Source organism: Camelina sativa, chromosome 17 (genome assembly GCF_000633955.1).
Source record: "Camelina sativa cultivar DH55 chromosome 17, Cs, whole genome shotgun sequence".
NCBI classification, from domain to species: domain Eukaryota; kingdom Viridiplantae; phylum Streptophyta; class Magnoliopsida; order Brassicales; family Brassicaceae; genus Camelina; species Camelina sativa.
In genome coordinates, this window is record NC_025701.1 from 20,057,281 (window position 1) to 20,075,971 (window position 18,691).

At 37.4% G+C, this 18,691-nt stretch overlaps 1 protein-coding gene across 1 annotated transcript; it reads left to right on the forward strand.

Moving 5' to 3' along the window:
- LOC104757716 (uncharacterized protein At2g29880-like) lies at positions 9,996–11,702 on the forward strand (the record flags this gene model as incomplete). Its single annotated transcript, XM_010480479.2, is given in 3 exon segments — positions 9,996–10,210; positions 10,976–11,233; positions 11,322–11,702. Coding segments are annotated over 3 exon segments (705 nt in total), but the record flags the coding sequence as incomplete, so codon positions are not given.

Consider the following 18,691-nt stretch of genomic DNA (forward strand, 5'->3'; position numbering starts at 1 on the left):
GCTGCAGGTTTGGAGTATCAGGTTTCTGCTAATGGTACTATCCTTGTGCATGGTCAGGTTTGTGTGCCCAAGGGAAAGGATATGAGGCAGGGGATACTGAGAGAGGCTCATTCGAGCAAGTTCTCTATTCATCCAGGGGCGACCAAGATGTACCATGACTTCAAGCGGTATTATCAGTGGGTCGGGATGAAGAAGGACGTAGCTGACTGGGTGGTGAAGTGTGACACTTGCCAGCTAGTTAAGGCGAAGCATCAGGTTCCTGGTGGATTATTACAGAGTTTGCCCATTCAATAGTGGAAGTGGGATTTGATCACGATGAACTTCGTGGTGGGTTTGCCTGTGTCGAGGACGTTTGATGCGATTTGGGTCATTGTGGACCGTTTGACTAAGTCTGTGCATTTTCAGGCCATTAAGAAAACTGATGGAGCAGCGGTTTTGGCCAAAAAGTACGTGAGGGAGATAGTCAGATTGCATGGTGTGCCTGCTAGTATTGTGTCTGATAGAGATTCTAAGTTCACCTTGGTGTTCAGGAAGGCATTTCAGGCAGAGATGGGCACGAAGGTGCATATGAGTACAATCTACCATCCTCAGACGGAAGGTCAGTCAAGGAGGATTAACTGAGGATGTTCGTGTTGGATTGGGGTGGTCGTTGGTCAGATCACTCTAGCTTGGTGGAGTTTGCTTACAACAACAACTACCAGGCGAGTATTGGGATGGCTCCTTATGAGGCATTGTATGGGAGGCTGTGTCGTACACCGTTATGTTGGACTCAAGTGGGGGAGAGGAGCCTATATGGTGTGGATTTTGTTCAGGAGACCTCGGAGAAGATTCGGGTTCTGAGGCTGAACATGAAGGAGGCTCAGGATCGACAGAAGAGCTATGCTGATAAGAGGAGGAAGGATCTTGAGTTTCAGGTTGGTGATGGAGTGTACCTCAAGATGGCCATGTTGCAGGGTCCGAACAGGTCATTGACAGAGACTAAGTTGAGTCCAAGGTACATGGGTCCGTTCAGGGTAGTTGAGGGGGTGGGACCAGTAGCATACCGGCTGGAGTTTCCTGAGGTTATGCGTGCGTTCCACAAGGTATTTCATTTGTCGATGCTGAGGAAGTGTCTTCACGAGGGTGATTGGTTGTTGCCTAAGATTCTGAGGATCTTCAGCCCAACATGACTTTAGAGGCGAGACCGTTGAGGGTGCTCGGGAGGAGAGTCAAGGAACTTCGGAAGAAGAAGATTCCTTTGATGAGAGTCCTGTGGGACTGTGATGGAGTAGAGGAGCAGACTTGGAAGCCCGAGGTGAGGATGAAGGCAAGGTTTAAGAAGTGGTTTGAGAAGCAGGCCGCGATTTGAGCTTGTCTAGCCGGGTCCAAGTTGTAGTCCGTGCCTGGAGTGGATACAGAGAATTCCAGCCCATCTCTCCTGATACTTGGTCGCTTAGAGGTGGTTGGTTGTGCGACTAAGTACCAAGATGAGGTGGTGCTCGGGTGCGAGTTGATGGATTGGATTGTTGTATCTTATTTTTCCTTTTGTAGTTTCTTGAGGTTGTAACGATTATGACATTTTGAGATTAATAGCTCGGGTTTCTATTTTTGAAAGTTTCCATAAATAGAAAGTTTCCATAAGAAGGAAATTTCCAGATTTAGAAAGTTTCTAAAAGGGGAATTTTTGTGAGAAGTGTTGAGGTAGATCTAGCCGGGAGATACTTGATGGCATCAAATTTGTTTTTGCTCAAGGCCGTGTGGGCTCAACTCATGTGATACCAATAGCTCGATGGACTTTGTGGCCAGAGAGTGGGAGTGGTATGTTGCTTCAGATGACGATCCGAGAGTGCGCTTTAGGGTGACGACCCAAGAGCAGGATATTTGAGACTCCCTGGATACCGTAGCTGTGAGCCACGGCTCGGCAGTGAGCCGGTATGTCTCGAGGGTTGCGACCCGAGAGCGGGGGGAGTGTGTGTGAGTGACTTCCTGGATGTCGTAGCTTAAGGCGGTTAGCCTGATAGCGAGCCGGCATGATTCGTTGGTTGCAACCACGGACGGGGGAAGCACTGAGTTGTGAGCAAATAGTGTCTGTGATGTGAGTATATTGGCTAGAGGGAGACCTCATAGTTCAGTCGGAGGTGTGTGGTCTGTTGCGACAGTTGCACGGGAAACCTTGGCTGATGGTGTTTAGTCCGGTCAGAGGACGTGCGGGCCGTGTTAACGGTGGCACGGAGGTCCTTGACGGATGGACGGTGCTGCGAGATTCGAGGACGAATCCTTATGGTGGGGGAGAATTGTAACATCCGTGAACCAAATATGGTATTTTTGGTGTGAGCGTCGATCGACACCCTTGGTGTATCGATCGACACCATATGTTACGGTTTCGTCGGGTTTGTTTTCATTGCTGTTTGGTTTGGTTTGGTTCAGTTAGAAATCTCTAAATCGCATTTATAAGTGAGGAAGCGACGAATTAAGGGTTTTGGGAGTTTTTGGTTTTGTCGCCGTTAAGTGAGAAAGAGAGAAAAAGGAGAGAAAACATTTATGTGAGTTTCTGGGTCTGTTCTTGGCGTTTTTGGAGAGATCTGTAGCTGGAGAAGGGATAGTTGTTGCTGGGAACGAAGGAGAAGCTTCCTAAGCTGTTGTTTCCACCGTTTCCCAACCCAATCTTCTTGTAAAAGAGGTGAGTGCTTGACCATGCTTAATCTAAGCATGAGATCTCTTTTGTTTGGGTGTTTCTTTGTTGCTTGTGGTGTTTTCTTGCTTGGTTTCGTTGTTTTTGTGTTTGCCATAGGTTCCCGAGGTGTTTGAGTGAGTTTGAGACGGTTTCGAGGTGATTTGAAATGGAGAATCGACATTCGGGTTCGTGCAGTTCGCGTTAGCAGAAGAAGCATTGATCGACACCTCGTAGCATCAGTCGACACCAGGTTGTACAAGCATCGGTCGACATCGTTTAGCATCGGTCGACACCTTGACGTGCAAGCATCGATTGACACGGATGTAGCATCGGTCGACACTAGTCTTATCCGAGACTTGTTTTCCTGGTTTGATATATTGTTGTGTGTTTGTTTGTTTGCTTAAACATGAGAGTCTCAAATGCTTGTGTTTATAACCTAGTAGATGGGAGGACGGCCTCACTAAGTATTATGATAATACTTACGCATCTCAATTGTTGTTTGTGGTGTGCAGGTAAAGGCAACGTGTGATCGTGGAATCAAAGGCGATGAGGAGGAGGATGTTCTAGAGGCTTGATTGATTGTGGTCTAGCTATTGTTAGGTTGCTAGTGTTGAGTTGATAGAACATTGTAGGATGTTGGAACTTTGTTATTTCATTGTTGGTTTGGATTATTGCATTGTTGGTTATTGGAATGTTATTGTTGGAATTGTTCTTCTTGGTTATCTGCTGTTGTTGATTGTGCTAAGTTGATAGTGGGTATGGGACCACTAGTGAATTAATATTAAAAAAAAAAAAGGGGAAGGGTTGTTTACAGTCTCATGATGGGTGACTTTCCGGAAAGTGATTATCAGAACTGTGCGAGTGAGGACAAAACACAGAGAAAGATCATGTGGTGATTTATAGTGATGGTAAACAAGTCTTTAAATCCTCCCAGACGTAGCAAACCGACCATCAAATATGGATGGGCTAATGGGCCTATTGAGAGGACGTGAGACTCATTAAGAAAAGTGGGCCCATAGATTGGGAGTGGACATAGGGCCCACTGAGAGATGGCGATCGGGGCGTTATAAGTGGTATCAGAGCCAAACCCAGATGAGTGTGGAGCTGAGTGGGCTCACACCATCGGGGTTGACGGTCTTGGTGCGTAACGAGGGCGTTGTGATATATTAGTGGGGGTGAACTGTGACTCCTCTGTTTTAGGGACATGCGGAGAGGTCTAAAAAAATTGATTTGACCACCTATGTCACCAAATTGCACTTATCTTTTCGGTCAAAGGTGTTGAGAACTCCATAGTTAAGCGTGCTTGAGCTAGAGTAGTCTCATGATGGGTGACCTCCCGGAAAGTGATTGTAGGAACTGTGCGAGTGAGGAAAAAACACTAGAAAACATCATGTATGATTTGTAGGGACGGTAAACAAGTCTTTAAAGCCTTCCGGATATAGCAAACCGACTGTCGGATATGGATGGGCTCACAGGCCTAGTGAGAGGACGCAAGACCCATTAAAGAAAGTGGATCCATGGACAGAGAGTGGACATGGGCCCACTGAGAGGTGGCGGTCAGGGCGTTATAAGTGGAATCAGAGCTGAACCCAGATGAGTGTGGAGCCGAGTGGGATCACACCGTCGGGGGTGACATTCTTGGTGCGCAACGAAGACGTTGCGATATATTAGTGGGGGTGAACTGTGACTCCCCAGTTTTAGGGACATGCAGAGAGGTTTAAAAGAATTGATCTGGCCACCTATATCACCAAAGTGCACTTATCTTTTTGGTCAAGGATCCTGAGAACTCCATAGTTAAGCATGCTTGAGCTGGAGTAGTCTCATGATGGGTGACCTTCCAAGAAGTAATTGTCGGAACTGTGCGAGTGAGGACAAAACACAGGAAAAGATCATGTGGTGATTTGTAGGGACGGTAAACAAATCTTTAAAGCCTCTCGGACGTAGCAAACCGACTGTCGGATATGGATGAGCTCATGGGTCTAGTGAGAGGACGTGAGGCCCATTAAGGAAAGTGAGTACTGGAAATGGACATAGGACCTACTGAGAGGTGGTGTTTGGGACGTGAAAAAAAGAGAACGATCATATGAGAGAATTTTCTGATGGATAAAGGAGAAGATGGGATGGGAAATGATGGAGCGGGACGGCATGTTTTTTCTGTTCCAAAGTACGTCTAGGTTATATACGCATAATAATCCAAACAAAAATCATATTAAAATTCATATTTGGATTTCATACTAATATTGTACAAATGCAAAGATTATATATTTAAATAATATAATTCTAACTTATTTTTAAAAATTTAAAATTCATATGAAAATTGTGTCCCGTCACTACAAGAAAACATGGATTTGCCTACTGCAATTAGCGACTTAATTGCGATTGTTTTGCTACTCAATAGCTACACAAATAAAACAGTCACCAAAAAGACGCTAATTGGATACTAATTTATAATGTCGCATTGTAGTCGCCAATTTGCGACTAATTTGGCGACCGGTTTTGCAGTCGCCAATAGTTGCGACTACGCAGCTACTATTTAGCGACCGATTTATTTAATTTGGGCCTTAAACCAAATTTGGTCCGTAAGAAAACGGCCTAAACCTAAATAGATCTCATATATCCCGAGAAAACCCTAATCCCTCATTTCTCTTCTTCCCCGAGAAAACCCTTGATCTCAATTGCTCTCAATCGAGAACCCTAAATCTTCATCCCGTTCTTGTTTCTCTTTTGTTGTTGATGGCCGGAGTAAAGAAAAGAGCAGGAGGAAGAAGAAACTCCTCAAATCCAACCGCTGGAACCTCACAATCGGCGAATCGAAGACCAGCAAATCTTCCCAGCCAGTATGCCTTCACGCCGGCGAACCAGCAAGACCAAGATACTGATTCTCAGGGAATTCCTGTCCCAATCCTCCAGCCTCCAGCGAGACCGATGCTTCATTACGGAGACTATCCACCTCCGACAAATCTTTTCCATAACTCGAGGAGCTTTCCAGGAGCATCCCCTTCCAGCGAAGCTCCAATCAGGCGTCCTTTTCCTCAGCCACTCGCCTCTGCGACGGATCCACTAGAATTCTTGACTCCACTTTGACAGTCTCCTCATCCTTCAGTCATGAATCATCCTCGACAGTCTCCTCAGGTCTCGACTCTACCTCGACAGTCTCCTCACGTCTCAAATCATCGTCCACCATCTTCTCAACCTCGAGCTGGCTCTGGATAGCACCACAGTTCTCAAGCACAGAACTCACATCAGGAAGAAGAAGACCAAGCTGATTCTGAGGATGACGGTGCAAGGGAATCACATCTCCCAGCTGATGTACACGCTTCTTTACATGCCATGCTCGTCCAGCCAGGCCGTGAGTTGTACACCACTGTCCTCTCTCCCACATTAGAGCGTGGAACTACTTGGTAAGGATTGTTTGTGTAGATTAGATTGATTAGAGTGATTAGAATTGAAAGGATTGTTTTATTGTTTTAGTAGGTTTGTTTCATTGGATTAGAAGGTTTGTTTAGAAGGTTTGTTGTTGTTGATTTGTTGTTGATTAGATTAGTAGGTTTGTTGTTGAGTAGATTAGTAGGTTTGTTGTTGATTAGATTAGTAGGTTTGTTGTTGATTATAATTTAACTTTCGATTTGTTTGTGTTATAAGGTTTGGTAAGGACAACGGTAAGATTACCCGAAAGATTACAAAATTATTTACAAACAAGTTTGATGGGCCATATTACAGTTGGGGGTCATCTTTTGTAGAAAACACACACCTGGGATCCCTCACTAACCGGTGTCGTTCAAGAAAGTTCTATACCATTTGTCAAAACCGTATGAAAGACATGGTTTCCAAGGCAGCAGCTCAGCGAGATCAAGCAAAACCGAGTTGGATTGAGAAAACTCTTTGGAAAGAAATGTGTGACTATTGGAACACAGAAGAAGCCACGGCAAAGAGTGCAACCACTTCAGCAGCTCGAATGTCTGACCGTAATGGTCTTGGCCCTCACAAGCATGTATCAGGGCCGAAGTCTTACTTACAAATCGAACAATAGATGGTGAGTTATCCTTTTCATTGTTTAATAAGTTACATCAGATGGTTCATTATCTAACCTTTTCATTGTCTAACTTTTCAGGAAGTGGAATTGGGAAGACGCCAACTATTCCTGAAGTTTTCATCAGGACTCATACCAAAAAAGATGGGAACTTTTGTGAATAAGAAGGCGCAAGCAGTTCATGAGGCATATAAGCAAAAAAGGAAAGCTAAGTTGGATGCTATGGACAATGACGACCAAGCTGATGGTACATCACGTCGATCGGAGCTATCTCACGAAGAGGATGATGAGCTCTTTCTTCAGGTAATGTTGTTTCTTTCTAATATGCATCAATACCTTAAGTTTTTCATTTGTAAGTACTGATGTTAACTTTTTTTATGTTTTGTTATGGAGTCTACTTTCATAAACGATAGAGGAACATACTTTGGGATTGGAAGCCTAGGGAGTTTCATCAACGGCAAGCGGAAGTTCCCTGAAAGCTCTTCTACTTTCACAAGCCTGCAACAACAGCTTGAAGAAGCTAACCGCAAAATAGAGCAACAAGCAGCTCTACAAGCAGAGCGTGATGCAGAGGCTTCACGGGTTGCAGCTAAGGCTTTACGGGTTGCATCTGAGCAACAAGCAGAGATCTCACGCTTGGTGAGCTTCCTCAAGACTAACACAAACTATGTCGTCTTCCTCGAGTCTCAAACCAATGACCCAAACCTTTTTGATGTTCAAAGTTAGGTTCCTTCACTATCCCTCCTTCCTTTATGATTATGAAAACTTTTGTAATATTTGTGACTTGTACTCTTGTTATGTTTGGATGTAAAACTAAACTTATGTGTTTGTTTAATTTCATGTCTGTTATGTTTTAGTTATAGTTTTCATAATCAGTTTTGTTATTACAAAATCAAATAATTCGTTTTTACCAGAATTTTTTTAAAAACATGATAATTAAACAGTCGTAAAACAGTCACCGAAACGTACACAAAACATTAACCAAAACAGTCGCAAATGAGTAACCAAATCAGTTGTTAAAGAGTTGCAAATTCAGTCGCAACTTTAGCGACTGTTTGGCGAGGGAAGAACGACCACAATTATCAGTCGCCAATTAATAGTTCCGTGTCGACTATTTGGCGACTGATTATTTTAGCGACACACTGTTTAGCGACTACGTAAATCAGTCGCTAATTAGTCGTAACTAAGTAGTTTGCGACAGTTTAGTGACTGTTTTTGTAGTCGGTAAATCCATGTTTTTTTGTAGTGCGTGGTATAACATGAATTACTTCCTAGTTTGATATATTATTTGTTAATATTTTATACACTTGACGGTAAGGAAAACGGCTTGTATTACATATAATTTTTGACTTCGTATGATTGATTTGCATTTTTCTATAGATGGAGGGTTAAGCTACAACAAATGGCCACGTCGAGTTTTTTTTGCCAAAAGCCCAAATGAAATGAACAAAAGTTGCAATAATCATAGGAAAACTATTTTTATACACTCAGTATTTTGTGATTTGATGTATCCAATTTCATCATATATACAGTATATAGATTAAGAAATTGTGTATATATATAAGTTAGGTAGATGGTCAATATGTTACTTAACTAAAAAATCCAAAAAATCAGAACATATTCTTTAAATCAGAATTTCAAAACCTAACAAATACTATATATAATATAGAAAAATAATTTTTTAAAAATTTTCTAGCAAAAACTTAAAATTTAAAATATATAAATAAACGGTTATTAATTTTTCAGTCAAAAAAAACCTTTTTCCATACCCTTTTGTAAAAATACTCTCTCTTGTTTTCTATTTTCAATAATACTATAGTCTATATATAAAATGACTAGTTGATAGGGACAAAATGACTATTATAAACTCTAAACTCCAAATACTAAATTTTACCTTCAAAATTATACCTTAAATTTAAAATAGAAAAATCAAATTTAAAAAAATCAAAAAATTAATATAACATATTATAATTATGTAAAATAGACAAAAACAAAGATAGTAAAAAAATGGTATAAGAGGTATCTATGAAAATTATTTCTAACAATTTCTCTACATATAATAAATATGCCGACGTTAAGATATGTCAAGATCTAATTATCCCATATATGTCAAGATCTATAGATAAACTTTCAACAATCATATATACATGAGTCTAATTATCACTTAGAACCAAAAAAAACTTAAAACTAATAATATCTAAAAAATGATCAACGTATTATTAAACCATAGTTATCATTGTTATTTTTTCCAAATCACAAATATTGGTACACGTACTGTAAGTATGTACTATATAACATTCAACAATTTGAAGAAAAATGTAAAAGAATCATCAAAACACGCGTAGAAAGAATATAAAGGGAAACTTTGATGGTTGGATCATATTACAAATCAACGTCAAAAAGGTAAAAAAAAAAAAAAAAACAAGAAAAGTACAAGATAATGCTACAATAAAGCATTGGAAAGTAGGGTTGCATGTGGGATCATTCCCAATAGCTGTATTATATTGGAGACAGTGACAAAGTAAGAAAAAAACACTACATAAACCCAATAGGTAAAAAAAAAAACTCCAAAATAAGAGTGTGATTCATAACAGAATAACGTAGTCTAGAGTTTGTTTTGGACAACCATATTCGGAAAAAAAAAACCACTAAATCTTATATTTGTTTGGTAAGTAGTTAAAAAACTGATTCGTAAAAGTTACCATAAGAGCAATACTTAACTCATCTCTGTGAAATCTATTACAAACCGATCTTACATATGCTATGGTATAATGAATTAACCAAAAGTATAAGCATACACAAAAAGAACACCTTCGAAGCTAAGCTATATTATTATTATTGACTTAAAAACAAAAAGCTGCGTCAGTACGAGCACGGGCGACGTGAAAAGATAAAATGAATGAGGGAGGAAGTTGCTACGAAACTTCGTCGTCTTGCTTTTCTAATTAGACCTTGTTTATCGGGGGTTCATAAGAGAATTCTTAGGGGGGTGTATTGAATTGGGGATTTTAAAAGATTTTGGGATATTCTTAAATCTCCTGTTATTTAATTGATGATTTTTTAAAATCATCTGAAATCCTATGTTATTGAATGTGAAATTTATAAAAATCATTTACAATCTCTTGTTATTCAATCAATAATTTATAAATCTCACTTCAAATCTACTGTTATTCAAAAAATCACAAATTCTTTTAAAAAATCTATTGAATGGGATTTTAGAAGACTTTTCTAACATTTTTAGTTCAAAATTATAGCTTACAAAATCTCACCTCTAAAGGTGATATTTTAAAATATTTGTTTTAAAAAGACTTTTCTTCGATCTACAAAAAAAACGACTTCTAACACTAGCAAATTTTTTTCACACTAGCAACTTTTCTTCCACACTAGCAATTTTTTTTTTTGTCGAACTCTCACTTTCTCTCTTTCTCTCTTTCTCTCTGGAAAAATCCTATAATTTGTTGATGTGTAATCGAGTTCATCTTCTGCAGGAATCAATGGATGGTATCTGGAACTTCATAATAGATAAGGTAAACTGTCTTGTATCTTGATTCTTGAGTAAAGCTTCAAATCGTTTTGTAATTAACCTCTTGAGAATCCTTACAGCTTATTTTCCCTAATCCTTTAAAATTTCTTAGCTACTTTTGAATTTGCAAAAAACCCAAAAAAAAACTGCAGATTTGATTCACTTTTTGATGAAATTGGTGTTAATTTGATGGTATGATATCAAATTCATCAAACGTGAATCAAATCAAATTGGTGTTAAAAAAAACAACATGTCTTTATACGAACCCATGATAGCAAATGTTTAGGCCTCTCTCTGATCAGATTTGTACGAACCCATGATAGCAAATGCTTCATAGTAAACTAATCCAGGAATTAAAAATAAAGGGGGAATGAGTAGAGGAAATTTTTTTATGAGCTTTATGATCCAGCAGGATAATAACATGGCTGAAGATGTTAGCTACCATAACGTGGTTCATTCGTTTCAATTCCTTGTCAGGTAGTTTGACCCCCTACTTGTGTTATTATTTGATCTGAATTTCCAAAGATTTGTATTTGAAGATGACATTCAGCAACACTTGGATCCTTTGTTATCTAGGTGTTTATTTTTATAAGAAGGCTAACATGACTTAAGTTACCATTATGAAACTGATGCAGTTATCCTGCTTCTGATTGGTTGTTAATACTGTAGGCATACCTCTCATTTGTTTGATATTGGCTGCCATAACTCTGTTTATTCTTTTTACAAATTTAAGTCTGAATGGTTTTGCTGACACTTGTTTTTCTCGCAGAAACTTCTGCAGGGTTACAAGCAAGGAAGTGGTAATGGAAAGTTCAGCAAATTAACCGTGGAGACAAGAGTGTTACCAACACTAAACCAAAATCTTGGCATTAACAAAAGCTTCAAGGAGTATAAAAATAGGTTAAAGATCTTGAAGAATAAGTACAATGGCTTGTCAGATCATTTTCGTTTTAGTTCTGGTTTTGGGTGGGACCCTGAAACGAAGAAATTCACTGCTCCAGATGAAGTATGGGCTGACTATTTGAAGGTAAGCAAAATTATAACATAGAATTTGTGAACATAGTAGTGTTGCTCATATGTATCAAAATTACTAAAATGTTTTTATTTTCAAATAGGCTCATCCAGGTAAAACAAATCTGCGTGATGACTCATTTGAAGATTTTGGAGATTTACGAATGATTTTTGAATCAAATACTGCTACTGGAAGGAATGCTGTGGGATTAAGTGATGCCATTGATACAAATACATATGACGTTAGAGAGCATGAAGGGACAACTAATTCAAGTCATGACCAAATAATGGAAGATGAGGAAATAGCATATGAAGAAACATCTGTTCAAGAAGTTTTCTCTGCATTAGAGACAAGAAGAGGGGGAAAGCTACCTCCAAGAAAGAAGGCTAGAACTGAAACTGATGCACTTAACACAAACAAGGCTGTTGATGAACTGAATACAGTGCAAGATTCAGTTCAGCAGATTTTTGGCATGATACAAAAATTGAAGAGGGTTTTTATTTTATTTAATAGTTTTTCGTTTGCAAATTAGCAATACCTTATGAGCTCTCTTTTTATTTTATTTTTGATTTAAGACATTTCTTCCTTTTAAAAATAATCAACTCTTTTGTTGTTTCTTGAATGAAAGTTGAACAAGAGATATTTAACCAAAACAAAATTTGCAAAAGAATCATAAATTTGCATCTTTTACTTTCCTATGGCGGGTAAATTATGGTTCGTACGTATATTATGGCGGGTAAAAAACTAAAGACCATATTAGGGTGAATATATATATATGATTTCTTTCCTTCTCTCATTTGTTCTCCATCTCCACACTAGCCGCCGCCTTCCTCCGTTGTTGCTGCTCGTAAGTTCTTCACTCCATCTCCACATTGTTATATTATTATATGATTTTGTGTCTTTATATAATACATGTTCTCCATCCTGGTACATGCTTGTTCTCCATTTCCACACTAGCCGCAGCCGTTGCATCCTCGTATGTTCTTTTTTTTTTTAATTAATTGTTATATAAAAACATACGTACGAGGATACACGTTTCTCCATCCTCGTACATGCTTGTTCTTCTTTGTGTCTTTATATAATACATGCTTGTTCTCTAGTCGATGATATACATGCTTGTTTATGTGTAAACTTTCTCTATATGATGATGTTTCTCTCTATAAAATACATGTTTTGTTTATGAGTTCTGTCAATGGTTTTGTGTAGGATTTTGATAATGGATCGCATTGTTCATGAAAGCGAAGAGATACAAGCTAGAAAAAAAAAAGACGAATGAGAAATTTCAAGTTAGATATTGATATCATGATGCTGGTTTTGTCAATCATTGCGAAGATTCAATATTCCGTTCTGCAGATACCACGCCAGATAAGAAAGCCAGCTTCAAGACTTGGACATGAATACATACAATACCAATTGGTTCATGAGAAACGTGACACTTTTCGACGTTTGTACCGTATGGACCCAGAAGCATTTTTGAATCTATGCTCTATTTTGAGATTGGAGATGGGTTTGAAAGACACAAGATATGTTTCAGTTGAAGAAATGCTTGCCACATTTTTGTTCATCGTTGGTCAAAATTCAAGATATGTTTCAGCTGAAACTAGATTTCAGAGATCAAGATTTTCAATAAGTAAGAGCTTTAACACAATTCTGAAGGTGTTAAAAGCACTTGCTCCAAAGTATATGGCTAAACCTGGGCTTGCAGTGCCTACAAAAATAAAAGATAGCACACGATTTTATCCTTATTTTAAGGTATGAGATTGTTTTCTTCTGCTTGTTTTCTAGTATTTCAAAAAGCTATATGACTAGCTAATTTTGTGTTTCTATTTTCCTTAGGATTGTGTGGGGGCTATTGATGGAACTCATATCCCCGCAATGATAACAGGACAAGACTCGTCTAGCTACCGTAATCGGAAAGGACAATTATCGCAAAATGTGTTAGCTGCATGTAATTTTGATTTAGAATTTACATACGTTCTTAGCGGTTGGGAAGGTTCAGCTCACGATGCAAAGGTACTACACGATGCTTTAACTAGGAACACCAACAAATTAATAGTTCCAGAAGGTATGTCATTACATTATGATAAAACTAATATTCTTTGTTATTAATTTTTATGTTATCTCACTTATATTTGTATAACTTTTAAATTGTAGGAAAATATTATTTAGTTGATTGTGGATTCGCCAATCGTCGTCAATTTTTAGCTCCATTCCGAAGTACTCGCTATCATCTCCAAGACTTTAGGGGACAAGGAAAAGATCCTGTAACTGCAAATGAGTTGTTTAACCATCGTCACTCTAGCTTACGAAACGTAGTAGAGAGGATTTTTGGCATCTTCAAGTCAAGATTTCTCATTTTCAAATATGCACCACCCTTTCCATATAAGACGCAAGTAGAGTTAGTACTTGCTTGTGTTGTTTTACATAATTATCTTCGTCAAGAATGTCGTTCAGACTTGTTTGAAGATATTAGAAATGCTGAAGGAACTGACGCTGATGAAAGAANTGAGATTGTTTTCTTCTGCTTGTTTTCTAGTATTTCAAAAAGCTATATGACTAGCTAATTTTGTGTTTCTATTTTCCTTAGGATTGTGTAGGGGCTATTGATGGAACTCATATCCCCGCAATGATAACAGGACAAGACTCGTCTAGCTACCGTAATCGGAAAGGACAATTATCGCAAAATGTGTTAGCTGCATGTAATTTTGATTTAGAATTTACATACGTTCTTAGCGGTTGGGAAGGTTCAGCTCACGACGCAAAGGTACTAAACGATGCTTTAACTAGGAACACCAACAAATTAATAGTTCCAGAAGGTATGTCATTACATTATAATAAAACTAATATTCTTTGTTATTAATTTTTAAGTTATCTCACTTATATTTGTATAACTTTAAAATTGTAGGAAAATATTATTTAGTTGATTGTGGATTCGCCAATCGTCGTCAATTTTTAGCTCCATTCCGAAGTACTCGCTATCATCTCCAAGACTTTAGGGGACAAGGAAAAGATCCTGTAACTGCAAATGAGTTGTTTAACCATCGTCACTCTAGCTTACGAAACGTAGTAGAGAGGATTTTCGGCATCTTCAAGTCAAGATTTCTCATTTTCAAATATGCACCACCCTTTCCATATAAGACGCAAGTAGAGTTAGTACTTGCTTGTGTTGTTTTACATAATTATCTTCGTCAAGAATGTCGTTCAGACTTGTTTGAAGATATTAGAAATGCTGAAGGAACTGACGCTGATGAAAGAATTGATGATGGGAATAATGAAGAAGAACAGCTTCATGGTACTCAAGACCAACAAAGAGTGCTTGCTAATAACTGGAGAGCAACAATAGCGGAAAACATGTGGACAGATGCTATGAATATGGGATCATGATACAATACTATTGTGCTTTATATTAGATTGTTTTCATTCTTTCTGTTGGTTTATTATTTTTTATCCAATACTTTTTATTGAGAAATGCTTTGGTTCCTTTTAACTATCATGTCTATTTTTTTTCTTCTTAAATTAACCAAAGTGTAATCGAGTGAAATGTGAGCCTATTTGCTCATATATATCAAAATTACTAAGACGCAAATCTCGTACGTATGTTTTTATATAACAATTAATTTAAAAAAAAGAAGAACGTACGAGGATGCAACGGCTGCGGCTAGTGTGGAAATGGAGAACAAGCATGTACGAGGATGGAGAACATGTATTATATAAAGCTGTTTGCTCATATGTGATCAAGCTGTTTTTTTTTTCTTTCCTTTTTTAATTCTAAAATCACCTAAAATTTATAATCAAATCTCACTAAATCTCAAAACCCAAGTCTCAAAAAATCTGCCAAAATATCAAAATCTCCTAAAATTACACTCAAATCTCCCAAAATTCTAAAATATTAAAATCCCAGCAAATCTCCTAAAATCCCCAATTCAATACACCCCCCTTAGTCTTTTGGCTAAAAAAAGTTAATTAGAAATGAAAAAAAATTGTAAGATCTCCCCTTATATAAGAGACTGAAACTAGGTTTAAGGGGCGCTACGTGTCGGTATTTGGTTGGGCGAGAGAAAAATACAAAAAAAACAAAATAATCGGTAAACCACAATTTTTCTTCTCTCTCCCTCTCTCTCTCTCTCTCTCTCTCTCTCGGTTGCGATTGAATCCCGAATCGGGAGAAGAATTTGGAATCATTGAAGGTTTCGAATCGAAGGACATGGAATCAAATCAGAAAACATGGAATTGAAGGGAATGGAGAGAAGGCGAGTAGTAGCCAAGGCGATTTGCAACTGAATCGCGAAAGAAAGGATCGAGTTCTCAGTACGTTTTTGATGAAATCGAAAATTGTTTTATGATTTTGGATCGCAAATTAGGGTTATTTGATGTTTGTGATCAGAAGTCAGAATTTGGAATACTTGAATCAGTTCAAATTTGTGATTAGAAGTCAGAATTTGGAATACTCGAATCAGTTCAATTTAAGGAATCATAACTAGTTCTTGATTGTTACAGTTTCTAGGTCCTATTCTTGAAAAATCTTCTGATGTACCTATCAAAAGATAAAGAGCTGTTGTTGTGCTAATATTTCTTTGTGGTTTCTCTCTATTTAGACATCGAGACTAAATCAGATACAAGTTTGGCTGTAGCTGTTCAGACACTATCGAAATTCAAGGTCTTGAGCGCGCCTGTTTTAGTAAAAAGAGTAATGTCATCTCTGCTTATGACATTTTGGAGTATTCTTACAGGTTTTTTTGCTCTCTCCTTCCTTCCTTCCTCTGACTACAAGATCCTGGTTCTTTAAATGATATAAAAATTCTCTGGATCATAGATAGTTTCATGATAAAGTTCTTGATTAATGAGGGACTAGACTTCTTTTGACTAATATTTCTTTATGGTTTCTCTCTATTTAGACATCGAGACTAAATCAGATACAAGTTTGGCTGTAGCTGTTCAGACATTATCGAAATTCAAGGTCTTGAGCGCGCCTGTTTTAGTAAAAAGAGTAATGTCATCTCTGCTTATGACATTTTGGAGTATTCTTACAGGTTTTTTTGCTCTCTCCTTCCTTCCTTCCTCTGACTACAAGATCCTGGTTCTTTAAATGATATAAAAATTCTCTGGATCATAGATAGTTTCATGATAAAGTTCTTGATTAATGAGGGACTAGACTTCTTTTGACTAATATTTCTTTATGGTTTCTCTCTATTTAGACATCGAGACTAAATCAGATACAAGTTTGGCTGTAGCTGTTCAGACATTATCGAAATTCAAGGTCTTGAGCGCGCCTGTTTTAGTAAAAAGAGTAATGTCATCTCTGCTTATGACATTTTGGAGTATTCTTACAGGTTTTTTTGCTCTCTCCTTCCTTCCTTCCTCTAACTACAAGATCCTGGTTCTTTAAATGATATAAAAATTCTCTGGATCATAGATAGTTTCATGATAAAGTTCTTGATTAATGAGGGACTAGACTTCTTTTGACTAATATTTCTTTATGGTTTCTCTCTATTTAGACATCGAGACTAAATCAGATACAAGTTTGGCTGTAGCTGTTCAGACATTATCGAAATTCAAGGTCTTGAGCGCGCCTGTTTTAGTAAAAAGAGTAATGTCATCTCTGCTTATGACATTTTGGAGTATTCTTACAGGTTTTTTTGCTCTCTCCTTCCTTCCTTCCTCTAACTACAAGATCCTGGTTCTTTAAATGATATAAAAATTCTCTGGATCATAGATAGTTTCATGATAAAGTTCTTGATTAATGAGGGACTAGACTTTTTTTGTTATAGTTACTTTGGTCATTAGGAGGGGAATGCTGGGATCTGTATCATGTTTTAGAGTGTATAGTTGGATCTGCTATTGTGAATATCTAAATTGTTACGCTTTTGTTTTTTTTGAGGATATGATAGATTCTTGCCGTAGAACAACTAAATTTGGAAACATGACAGATTTGTAAAATATAACATGAGGCAGATACATGATTTCCGAAATCTCTATTACTCAATCCATAAGTTGTCCTCTGCTTCAATTACTTAAAAAACTCATTCACTAGCCTATGTTTTTCAGGTTATGTTATTGGGGAGGTTGCTTCACCGTAATTTAGTGAACTTGTTTGGCTATTGCGCAGAAAAAGGACAACACATGCTTATATATGTTTACATGAGTAAAGGAAGCTTAGCTTCTCACTTATATTATTAGCAAATGATGTTTTCTCTTTGGTGTTGTTGTTGATGGTTCTGTTCTGATATGGGTGTGTGTTAATGTTATGATCTCGTTGTTTTATTTTACTGGACTTACAAAAAGTTTTGATCTTGATGATCTGTTTTTTGTGATCTTATTGGCTAAACATAACCAGCATTTTGTCTCGGGCAAAATTTAAACGTCTTCTTTAATCATCATCACCACTTAGCATTTCAAAGGTAGCTCTTTTCATTACTACGTACAACAATGTAACGTCTTCTTTATTCTTTTCATCGTTTTGATTCTGTCTTTCATGTCAATTTAAGGCTCGTGAGACATGTCATTGTCGGTTTGTGAGTAAGAGCTTGTTTATCGGGGGTTCATAAGAGAGCTATCTGATTGATTTATCATCCTCAGGCAACATGCTCTTTCTTCAGGAAGCCGTGACCTGTCTATCTCAACCAAATCATCAGTGGCAGCTCTTTTGGGAAGTCAGCTTGGCGTCTTTGATCGAGTTAGGTATCGATTATTTTCCGGTGGTGATGCGTCCTTTGAACTCTAAGATCATCTACTTGTGGAGCAGGAGCAACAATATGCTTATCTTGTTTAACTTGAGGACACATGCGTTTAGGCTTCAGGAGGAAACTGCAGACAATAGCAACAAGTGTACGGGTGGTTGCATCTTGAGTTTTAACAGCAATACCAGTTTATGGTCCTAACCATAACCTCTTTTCCCATCTCACCATTTTGTGTAATATATGTGCTCCATGTTAGTTGCATATGTTTCTCATTTACAAATCTTTAACAAAACAGATGAAGAACCTCTGTTTTCAAAGTTTTTCAGAAACAGAAAATATAATTCTAGTTTTTTCATGTATAGATTGTAACTTGTGTGAACTTAGGCTTTTGTTTTGCTTTTTTTTTTTTGGGTTTTTCTGTTCAATTTTGTATAAACCTCATGAAGAAATCAAATCTCCCGCTTCATAGTCTTTATGTTTTGTATGTTTGAAAATTTTAGTCTTTTATGTTTTGTATGTTTGAAAATTAATTAAAATGCAATATTTTTTAATTTTATAAAAACTTAAATGTTTACATATTTATACCACTTCTATTCTATTTAAAATTTTAAAATTTTTAAAAAAAATAATATTTTCAAAAATAAAAGACCCAAAATAAGAATCTACCAATAAAAAAGAAAATTTTATCTAAGAGATCATGGGTTCTTATATTCCAAACACTACACAATTAATTCATAAAAAATTTAAGAACTCCCCTTATATGAACCCCAATCAACTTATGAACCCCCCCCCCCCC